General features: G+C 62.6%; 3 protein-coding genes across 3 annotated transcripts in view; 2 read left to right on the top strand and 1 right to left on the bottom strand.

The window, feature by feature from the left end:
- The window catches only part of EMIHUDRAFT_73959 (hypothetical protein), a gene marked incomplete at both ends in the record, with an annotated part of 5,063 nt that extends 4,691 nt beyond the window's left edge, over positions 1-372 (bottom strand). Inside the window, 2 exons of the mRNA XM_005777650.1 lie at positions 119-223; positions 303-372. Of these exons, the coding sequence (XP_005777707.1) occupies positions 119-223; positions 303-372 (175 nt within the window). The remainder of the gene's footprint in view (positions 1-118; positions 224-302) is intronic.
- A 6,145-nt stretch (positions 373-6,517) lies between these two features.
- On the top strand, positions 6,518-8,735 carry EMIHUDRAFT_457606 (hypothetical protein; the record flags this gene model as incomplete). The annotated part of the gene is made up of 7 exons (XM_005777651.1): positions 6,518-6,529; positions 6,604-6,758; positions 6,827-6,868; positions 7,006-7,072; positions 7,514-7,988; positions 8,159-8,213; positions 8,414-8,735. Coding segments are annotated over 7 exons (1,128 nt in total), but the record flags the coding sequence as incomplete, so codon positions are not given.
- Positions 8,736-8,744: 9 nt separating this feature from the next.
- EMIHUDRAFT_443698 (hypothetical protein) lies at positions 8,745-10,431 on the top strand. The gene is made up of 5 exons (XM_005777652.1): positions 8,745-8,873; positions 9,176-9,275; positions 9,349-9,599; positions 9,720-9,878; positions 9,954-10,431. The coding sequence occupies exons 1-5, from the start codon at positions 8,817-8,819 to the stop codon at positions 10,296-10,298; spliced, it is 912 nt and encodes a 303-aa protein (XP_005777709.1). The 5' UTR covers positions 8,745-8,816; the 3' UTR covers positions 10,299-10,431.
- The last annotated feature ends 332 nt before the right edge of the window (positions 10,432-10,763 follow it).

The raw sequence follows: 10,763 nt of genomic DNA on the forward strand, positions 1-10,763 counted from the left end.
AGGGAAGAGGGGAGGGGCGAGGAGGGAGCGAGAGGCGAGTGGGGAGCGGGGAGAGCGGGGAGCGGAGAGTGGCGACGGGAGGAAGCGAGAGGCGGCTGGCATATGTGTTTGGACCGACGCGCCTCGCCGTGCTCAAAGGGCGACATGGTGCCGGCGTCGACGTTAAGATAGGGGTCGATCTTGACGGAGGTGACGCGGTAGCCCGACTGGCGCAGGAGCACCCCTAAAACCACGCGCGCCTCTCCGGTCAAGAGGGACGGCCGAGCCTGCAGCCGGCGGTGCGCGGCGAGGCGGTGCGGCACCGAGCGACGAGGCAGTGATGCCCTTGCCCAGGCCGGAGACGACCCCTCCCGAGACGACGACGTACTTCATCGGCGCCTTGTCGCTCTCAATCCGCGTCGGGTTCGCCGACGAGAGCCGGCGCATCAGCGGCGCGCCCTCAGTCGAGTCGCAAAAGCTGAGGGCGAGGAGCTCGCTCCCGAGCCGCAGTGATCGGCCCGGCTTCCACGCAAACGCGTGCGCCATGCCGGACGAGATTACGGAGCCCGACGATGCGACCAGCTCCACGGCTCCGTCGGCCATCCCCGCGTCCACCCGCAGCTGCTCGAAAAAATCGACGAGCGAATCGACGAGCGGGTAGGCGTAGATGCGAGACGGAGAGAGGGATGCGGACGAGACGGTGAGCTCGATGTGGCCGTCCTCCTCCGTCCGAGACACCAGCACCTCGCCCGGCTCAGCGAGGCCATTCATTTCTGACAGCGGGACCGAAGGATCGCAACGGCAACGACGAGGAGTACCCGCGAGCTTGCCGCGAAGAGATAGCTCGGTCGGCTGTTTTCTTTCTGCTCACAGCACGCCCGCCGGTTAAGCTGCGGTGCAAAACTCTTTTTACCACCTTCAGGTACACCCCCAAGACTCCCCAAAACCGCCCAGGATGAGCTCCTGAGGTGCCAGTCCGCCCGAGATATGACGGTTGAAGTTGGGGTTCCACGGTCGGGATGGAGGTAGGTGTCGAACCGCAGTCAGTCAGTCAGAGAGAGCATCAGCATGCAGAGCCCGCTCCGCGCTCGGGCAGAGCCAACAGTACAACGAAAAGAATTTTACAACCAAACTCCCTTGAGCACTTGAGCACTGGATAGGGCCGATTCCGCGTGGTACGGGACCCCTCGATCGTCTCGCCCTCCCTCACGCACAACACTGGGCACGGGACTGGCGCGCACTGGCACTAACACAGGTACGAAAAGAATTTTGCCACCAAACTCCCTCTCACAACACTAGGCACGGGACTGGCGCGCACACTGCTCACTGGCACTAACAAACCACAGGGGACTAGTTGCAAATACGGGTGCTGTGGACAATGATGAATTTTGATGTTTTTTTGTCCGTGTTGCTCCCAGCGCCCTCGCCCGCGCTCCCTGAGGCCATGGCTGGTGCTACTAGTATGGGGGGCTACCTGGCTACCGCGAGAGCGACCCAGGTCGTCGACATCGTCCCATGATGGTGCCTCAAAGTCAGCCTTCGGAGGCTATCGTGGGGTCGAGCCGGCGGTGGCCGTGACATGTGGTTCCACCACCCCTCGTAGGCTTTGCCTCTGACCGCCACCGTTCCCAGGCTGCCTAATGGGATAGAAAGGAAGGCTGGGCGAGCGTATAGAAGCGTGCTCGACCTCGTCGTGGCAACCTGCACGGCAGCGCTGGCGGGCGCGATGAGCGTCATGCCACCTGACCCGAAACGGGTCGCAGGCGTCGTACCGAGCGCGTCGAGACCGTGTCCTGATGTGCTCTGCACGGGTGAGTCACGTCGGCGTCAAAGGAGCGACGTGTGAGAGCTTGATCTCCGATCTCAGCGGCGTCGAGTCGCCTTCGGTGGCGACAGCTAGGATGCATCTCCTCCTTCGTTTTTTGCGCTATGGCCCTGGGAAGCTGGCGGTGCACGCGGACGGACCTTGTGTATGTGCACAGAACGCTTAAAACGTGGGTGCTCTATGTCACTTTTTTTGAGTAGATAGTGCCGAGCTGGCCGTGACGGCGTTTTCGCGTTTTTTGTTGGGTTTTCCACGTGAGACTTTTTGCAACTAGTCAGGGGGTACATACAGGCCACGGGAAGATTTTTTCATTCTCCTTCAATAGCGTGCCGACGACAAAAAAACTTAGGATGTGTGTAACTTAGGATGTCCGCATGTAAAAAGTAGGAGGAGGATGGCAGGATCTCAACACCACCCAACACCCAATCCCGGCCTTTTTTCATTTATTTGGTCGCACAACGATGCGAAGGTGGAAGTCGGTAGGCGCGACCAGGGGAGGGGTGTACGCTGATCGCTGTACGCATGTGGGAGGCCTACAGCTGTCCCAAGGCTGCGGTTCGGGTTGGATTTCCGTCTCGAAGCTCAAAAGCCTTAGGCCGGACATTGCGAATCACCTGCCCCGCCTAGCAAAGGCAGGCAGAACTCTTGGAACCACGCGTTCTGGCGCGATTCGGGCAAGCCATATTTGGCGACGATGGCCCTGTATTTAGCGTCCTGCCTCCCCCCTCCGCACACATTTCGAAGACCAGTATCGAAGAAAGCGCCCAGCTCTGCTGATGCAAATTGGAACCGTATGAGGCTCTCATTCTCAATCTCGATGAGGCCGTCACTCGTGATGGGCCATTTCTGCGTGGGGCCCGGGGGGTCAGTGATGCTCAGCGCGTCAAAGAAGGACACGTCCGTCAGGAGGACGTCCGCCTCTCCGCGTAGGAATTTCATGTGGCGCTCCAGCGGAGATTCTAGCTCAAAGTGCAGGTGTGCACCGGGGCCTTTGGGGCCGTAGTAGTGTTCGTAGGCGCAGCCGTTCTGGTACGTCGCTCCCGGCCATGCTGCAACGGATAGGTTGCTTGCAACCAAGTCAGCGAAGACGTGGTCCAGGACGATTCCGGAGTCGGCCTTGGTGTACGCTGCATGCTTGAAGGCGAGGACGTCGCGAGAATAGTATTTGTCCGCTTGCCTCGGCGTGCGGTGGAGGTGCGCAACGACATTTTCGTTCGAGACTGGAAGCTCACCCTCGTTGACAAGCTCGAACTCAACATTTAGTCCCGGCATTGAGGCCAAGACCAAGTCGACAAGCATGCCAGACGGCTTCCCATCCTCGTCGAGGCCGCTAAATGGCAGCAAGGCGCGCGGCACCGCCACGCGGACCGTTCGGCGGTGTTCAATGTAAGGCGCCGTCACTGGGATTTCCGATGCAAAGCCGAGCGTTTGCGACGACAGCCAAAGCGCCATGGAAAACGATCTTCGCCGGGGGTGTGAATCTCGAGACCTCGAGAGAAGCTGGCCCGAGAAGGGGGTACAGGTGGTGCACAGGTTGGGCGCTGCCCCCGCGGCCAGCGTCGGCGGGGATGCCTTCCCTCCGTGCGTGTCGTCTCGCTCTCGCTTCTGGCGCGGACCTGTGATCACACCACTCACCAGCTGGGCGCTCGAGAGGGAGAGTTTGTATTGGACTGCCATGTCATCCAAGGAGACCCGGGTGATTGATTCCACTCGCCAGTCGCCACGCGGCCGAACCCTCACATAAGTGGGTGAAACACGCTTTTTGTTTGTATGCTGGAATGCTCATTCTGACGTACTTTACACGACATGCACATGCACACATACGCACATCCACATGCACAGATTGCGCACACAAAAGCCGTATATTTCACACCCATGCGTTCATGTATCATGATATCCATGTCTAAATAAATAAAACGGACACCTCTACTAGGAGCACTAGGAGATGGGTAAAAAGGAACAGGTCCCCGCCCGTGCGGTCCATGTATTGTCCCTCTACACGCTGAATTTGCGGACGGAAACGATGCAACTGTTGTGCAGCGTCTGACGAGCGGAGCGCGCAGCTCGGTATGTCTCTCCGAAGCTGGAGCGCCCACGCGAAGACCCCGCCTCGAGTTCCGCCTCCAGCCGCTCAATAAGATCGCCGAAGTATTGACGTGGGAAGATGAGGCACCGTCGCTCTGCTATCAGCTCGATCAGTTCGCGCGATGAGCTGTGGGGCGCGCAGGAGCTCTTGCCTCTCCTAGAGGCGACACTGGGGTCAAGCGTGGCGACGACGGCGAGCCCATACAACCCGAGCACGACGTCGACGAGGAGGGCCTTATCTGACTCGTGGGTGAAGTCGCCCTGAAAAACATTGACTGACTCCTCGATCCACCGCCGCCGCTCTGAGAGAGGGGTGAGGCCAGATTCAAAAAGGTACATCTGCTCGGCCCCGTTGATGGCCATAAACGCCCACTGCTCGAGCCTGAAGGGGGCGGCGAGAAGAAAGTGAGAAGTACGGTAATACGGCGGCGCAACGGTTTCCAACCACGCGCCTGCACCACCCTCGCTGGAGGTACGTGTCCGCGTCGACCCTGCAGGGCGGGCTCGTGTCCTGGTGGAGCGCCTCGGGAGCGCAAGCGAGGAAGTAGTGCGAGCAGGCAGCGTAAAGCGCGATGGACCCGATCGCGAGTCGTTTGGTGGTATCATTCTCCTGAGGAATCGAGTGGTAGTCGAGCCAGATATGCATCGAGTCTTGGTCGATCCCGTGCATAGCGCATAGAGCCTCCGCTGCCTTGATAATTACAGGGTAGTGTTGCGACTCTGGGTCAGGGTGGCGGAGCGATAGCCACTGATGCGAGACAAACATCAGAGGATGGGCGTCAGCAAATGCCACCGCCTACTCGACTGTATCACAGCAGCGGAGTGCGCCTGAGTCGCGTGCCTCTTCGTAGGGAACAAGGCGACCTTGTTCGCGCAACTTGGAGAGTGGAATCACCGCAAGAGGAAATTCCAACGTGGTCACGCCTGTCACCGCTTTGCATATGCGCTTCTGCTTCTCGGCGCTCTCTCGCTCGACTGCAGCCAGGGATAGCAGGTTACGGAGGTAAACGCGTCGTACGAAGACCATCAAAACGATGGTGAATAGGACGGAGGCGCTGCTTGCCACTACGATGATGAGCCACGCTGCCAGCGAGCACGCTTCATTGCCTGGGAACGGTTTCCGGTGCCCAAAGCGACACGGTTGGCAATGAACGGTGTCCACCTCATCGCTATGATACAGGCGAGAGCCAGGCTCGACATCTTCACCGCAACCGCACGTGCGATCGGGCAGAGATACTAGCGGCGACGGACACTGCGCGACTATAGTGCGAACGTCGACCTCTGTCCCGTCCAAGAGTAGGAGTAGCTCGTGTTCGCCGGCAAGCGGCGCAACCACAGTTGCCTTGTACCGTCCAGATGAGGCGTACTCAAGCTTCATTTCGTCTTCCGCCGACGAGATTCGGTCGCGAACCACAACGTGAAACGCTTGGGGCCCATACTGCGGCTCACGGTCGGGGTGGCGCAGTGCGCTCGCGATGCGTAGGCCCTCCGATGGGAGCGAATGCGCCACACGCAGGCTCTCCGAGTCGCAGGCCGTGAAGTAAAGATCGTGCTTCACTCCTACCTTGACCTCAACTGGTGGAGGCGACTTTGGCCGCTCGCAATAGTAGATGCTGCTAGTCCTCTGCCGTGCCTCGCCCCACATTGAGTAGCGAGCACTGGTTGCGGGAGCCACGATGAGAAGTACAGGCACTGCGATGACATATGTATGATTGAAGTGGTCAGGCATTATCGTCAAGTTGACGGCGGTCGCGTATGGCTTCTCTCTTTCGGCCACACCTGAGGCCGCAGCGCTGATCGTGAAGAGAGCGCCCTCACTGACGCCGGCAGGCACCACGCCCTGTGTGGGAGTGACCTCAACCCAATCGGGGAAAGAGACATCATCGACAGCCCATCGGGTGTCGAAGGAAGAGGAACCGTCATAGTCAAGAAAGACAGTGTGCTTGTCGGGAACAGAGTTGGCGCTTGGGTGCGTGATAGTCACGCTCGGCGACCGGCCTGCATGGATGCGCCAGTTAGTGCTACCCAATCTCCAATCGACGATGCTCTCTGATGAAGATCGAGTTAGTGCTTGCGGCGCGTAGACAATCGCGAGAATGAAGGGGAGTCTGAACGGCATCGAGGCGATGTCGTCCGGCCGTCCGGCAAGGTGGTCCCGGTAAATAAAGGATGAGAAGAAGGGAGTTTACCGGTACTGACTGCACTCCAAGTGCTCCAAGGGAACCGAGATCCTCATCCGCAACCGCGCAAATTGCCAGGAACGTGGAATTGAAAAAGAAAGAAAGAAAACAGACAACCCAAGGGAGGGATGGGAGAACGGCACGCCGCCACCACACAGGGATTTTAAGGAGAGGAGTGTGATGCGCTAGCCGTCGCCTACCCTAGGGAGTCTGCCTCTTCCTATCTCTCTTCGCAGTCTCTCTCCGATTCTCGCTTCAACCTTCGTGCCACCTCGCGGCCGTCCCACTCTCGTCGCTCTCTCCCTTGTCACTTCCTCCTCTGTCGCGTCGAACGTGGAATTGAAGTAAAGATAGAAGCGCCAACCTATTTTTCCGACGCACCAAGCGCCCGCCGCTGTCACGTAAGTTGGAGCTTGCGCCGCTCGCGGTTACCGCCGCACTCGGCTCGATGGCTCTCACTGTCAGCTTTTGGAGCAATGGTGCTCAGGGTCGTCTCTGTCTTTGCGGATGGATGATGCGGTGTTGACACCATAGGTGTCGCTCGCGCTCTTGGCCAAGGCGCTCGGCGCCACGCCCCGGCGAGAGGGCCGCGGCTACTCCGTCCGGACCGGTCTGCTCGCCCGGGCTCGCAGCCGGGGCTTTGCCTCACCCTCAGCATCGGTGGAGGCTGACGCGAGCTTGTCCGTGCGGTTTGCGCGCAGAAGACGCTCGTCGGCGGTGCAGGCTGAGACTGAGCCTCTACCACTAGCTCTACCAGCAATTTTGGACTGAATGATTTTGAGAACGCGAAAAAAGAGAGGTATGGCAGACGGGGACGGACCCCATCTCTCCTCTTCATCTCGCGGTTCTCGCACGCCAGCGCATGTGAAGTGCAGTGTGCACCCCAGCCGACCGCTGCGGCGCGATCGGCGCGGCGGCGCGGTGCTGCATGTACAGGCCCGCGGGCGGCCCGTGCCGCCTCCACTCCACCTCCACCAGCTGGCAGAGCTGCGCGTACGAGATCGTGCCTGCCGCGCGGGCGAGGGGGAGGATGGGCGTGCGGCGCGCTGCGGCGCGCGGGTGCGTGCGGCGTGTGGCGGCGGCGTTGGCGGCGGCGTGTGGTGGCGGCGGCGGCGGCGGCGGCGGGAGGTCAATTGCCCGCCAATTCTGGATTTGGGCCCTCCGGGAGGCCTGAATTGCGCGAGTTCTTTTTTTGCACGGTGTACCTGTGTTAGTGCCAGTGCGAGCCAGTCCCGTGCCCAGTCCTGTGCCCAGTGTCGTGCGAGGGAGTTTGGTTGTAAAATTCTTTTTTTGCGACTGTGACATCCTTGGGAAGGGCGCTCCAACGCGCCGCGGCGCCGTCCTGCGTTCGCAGTGCTGACGCCCGCCGCGTCGCAAGGACGTCGCGATGAGCTGCTCCGCGTCCACCGCGCCTCCTCCGCCGCCGCTCGCTCCTGCGGGCGAGGACGGCAGCGGCGGCGCCATCGGGATAGCGCTCTGCCTCCTTTCCGTGCTGCTACTCGCCATCGGGATCACCATCCAGAAATATGCGCTCACCTTCATCGAGCCGCACGTGCTGCTCGGAGACTGCTGCGGCACGCAGAGTATACGTGGGCCGCTGGCGCGCGTCCCGCGCACGCACGCCATCTGGCTCGCGGGCCTCACCGTCTACTTTGGCGGGAACGGCGTCTTTGTCCTCGCGCTCGCCTTCACGCCCGCGTCTCTCGCGGCGGCGCTGATGGCAACCATCGTGGTCGCCAACGCCGCCCTCTCGCGCTGCGTGTTGCACGAGGAGTTGCGGCGATGCGACTACCACGGCGGGGCGCTGATTCTGGGCGGGATAGCTGTCACGGGCTGGTACGCGCCTGCCGAGGTCGTGTCGTACGATGCGCCCGCGCTCGCGAGGCTCCTCTCGCCGACCAGCAACCCCTTCGGCTTTGGCGGCTGGGGCTAGATGCGGCCACCTCCGCACCCCCTTTTCTCGCGCGGTCTTTTGGCTGCGCTTTCTTCGGCCCTCGCCGGACTGCGCCCCTCTCCGGGGACGCGCCCCTCTCGCGCTCTTTCGAGACAGAGTCCGCTTCTTAACCCCCCCCCCCCTTCGAACCTGCAGGCTACCTCCTCGTCCTCGTCCTCTCTGTGACAGCGCTCGCTGTGCTGGTCGTGCGGCACGAGACGCTAGATCCACACTCACTTAGATGCTGGACCACTCGCCCCGCCCTGTCTCCCGACTAGCGCTCGAGGACTGTCCACTGCAAATAGCCCTTGTAATCCCGCGGCGCGCCGACCCACACCCATACCCCCCCCCCCCCCCTTCCCCCTTCTTCTGGCGCGCACACCCCTCACCTCAGCTTGCCATGTCGGGTAGGCACGAGGCGGCGCACCGCGCAGACATCCAGCCGCTCAGAGCCGCGACGCCCGCCGCCGCCGACGCATTCGGCGAAGGGGGCGCGTGCTCGTGCCGCGGCGAGCCAGCCGCGTGCTCGCCCTCCACACTCGAGAGCGGACGTTGCCCCGCCGCCACCGCCATCGCGCTCTCCGCCACCCCTGCCTCCGCCCCCGCCGCCACCGCGCTCTCCGCCGCCGCGCCCTCTGCCTCCGCCCCCTCCGCTGCCGCCATCGCCGCCGCCGCCGCTGCCGTGCCTCGCCCCTCCTCCGCCGCCGCTGCTGCCGCTGCTTCGCCTGCGAGCGCGGCCGCCGCTCCAGCGACCGCCGCCGCCGCCTGGCTGGCAGTGAGGGCAGGGTGCGCCGCAGAGGTCTCCGCGCCATCGATGGCTGCTGTTCCGGCTGCAGCGTCGGCGGGTGGGCTGCGGACCGCTTCGCCCCAGGTGGTGGCTCCCCGACAAAGCTCCAGACTCCCTGAGATTACCCGAGATTGATTACCCGAGATCACCCGAGATTACCCGGTGGCGACAATCCCGACAAAGCTCTCCCGAGATGCCCCCGAGATGGCGCTCCCTCTCTCGCTCCCGCCGTCCCACGGAGGAGCGAGAGAGTCTCGCGACTTGGGGCCTGCCCCCCCCCCCCCCGTCCCCCCCCCGTCCCCCCCTCGTCGTCGCCCCTGGCTCGGCCTCGCGTCGCTTGCATCGCCTCTCACCGTACCGGGCCGTTTGTTCTTTGCCCACCGCAGGTCACCGGCTCCCCCTCTCCCGTGCGCGGGGCTGCAGAGGGAGCTGCAAGCACCTCTCGCCTGGAGAGTGCGATGCCGTTTGCGTACCCGATCGTTGTCGGCGGCCAAAGAATGGCCGTTGGCCTTGTCGCGCCCTGAAGCTGCTCGGAGCCTGCCCGGGCCCTCGCTTGTAGGCGGCCTCGAGACGCTCGTGCAGATGTGCATGAAGGGCGGCTCGTCGATGCTCGCACTGACCGCGGTCGGGGACTCTCAGCTCTGCTTCGCCTTTTTCTGGGTCGTGCTGCTTGCGTGGGCGCTCCTCTCGCTCGCCGCCATCTACTGGCTCCGCAAGGGTTTGGTCCACTTGCCCGCCTCGCGCTTGCTGCCCATCGAGTACGGCACCGTCACCACCACCTCCGTCCTCGGCGGACTCGTCGTCTATCAGGCGCACAAGGGCGTGCCCCTGAACTCCTTCCTTCCTCCCTCCCTTCCTTCCCTCAATGCTGTGACGTGCCCTGAACTCCTTCCTTCCTCCCTGTACTCCTTCCTTCAATCCTGTGACCAGGAGCACAAGTACGTGCCCGTGTCGCCGAACCTCTCCGTGATGGGCTTCGGCATCGGCCTCATCTGCGTCGGCTGCGCGCTGGTGGGCCGGCGCAAGACGCTCAAGCGCAAGTATATGCCGCACCAGCTCGGTCGGCAGGCGGTGCGGCAGGGCGCGCAGGCGTGCGACAAGGCGGCGCACCGCGACGCCTTTTCCCTAGACCGCCCCTGGACCTTTCCTGGAACCTTCCTGCAGGCATGCGACAAGGCGGCGCACGAGGTCCGGCGCGCAGTCTCGTCCCTCGAGCAGCACACGCCTCGCCTGATCAAGCGCGACGCGCGGCCGTACCACCACAGAGCCCACCGCCACCACGAGGTCTTCCCTTCGGTCGACGAGGCGGGAGAGGAGGCGTCGCGCAGCGCTGAGCTCGCCGCCGCAGCCGCCGCCGCGTTGGCCGCTGCGCCGAGCGGAGCCCCCGCGCGGAGAGCCGTGCTGAGGGAGGTGGCGCCGCCGCTCGCGCCACTGGACAGCGTCGTTGTCGGGTCGGGCGAGAGGGGAGGAGGCAAGACGGTGAAGCTGCTTCCGGACGCGCCCCTGTGATCCAGGAGGGGTGTCGGGCCGACTCAGTCTCTCCACGGCGAACCGACGTGGTGCCCTTTCGTCTCAGCTGTTTTCTTATCTCGCGTGCGTGCACTGTGTATTGTGTCTTGTTCTTAGATTACTCTTATCTCACATTTTGCACTAACCCACTACGCGCAAAAGAGAGACATACCGCGACACACGGCGGCGCGCGGCAGAGGTGACCACACAACACGCACACCGCTGTGCACGCACGATTTCTCATGGACATGGTACGGCTTTTCCTTTATTTACCGTACAAGGGTTTACGACACCGTGGTCCGTGTGCGCTCTGGTTACTGCCTTATAGGGTACTGCGGGCTGGCTACGCTCCCAATTCTTGTGAAAACTGGTCTTGCAGATAGTACATCGACGGCTCGAGGACGACCCAGGACGTAGAGCAGTCGGGCACGCGGAAGATATCCTCGTGTCGATGATGCAGTCCTC

Source organism: Emiliania huxleyi (genome assembly GCF_000372725.1).
Source record: "Emiliania huxleyi CCMP1516 unplaced genomic scaffold EMIHUscaffold_259, whole genome shotgun sequence".
NCBI classification, from domain to species: Eukaryota; Haptophyta; order Isochrysidales; family Noelaerhabdaceae; genus Emiliania; species Emiliania huxleyi.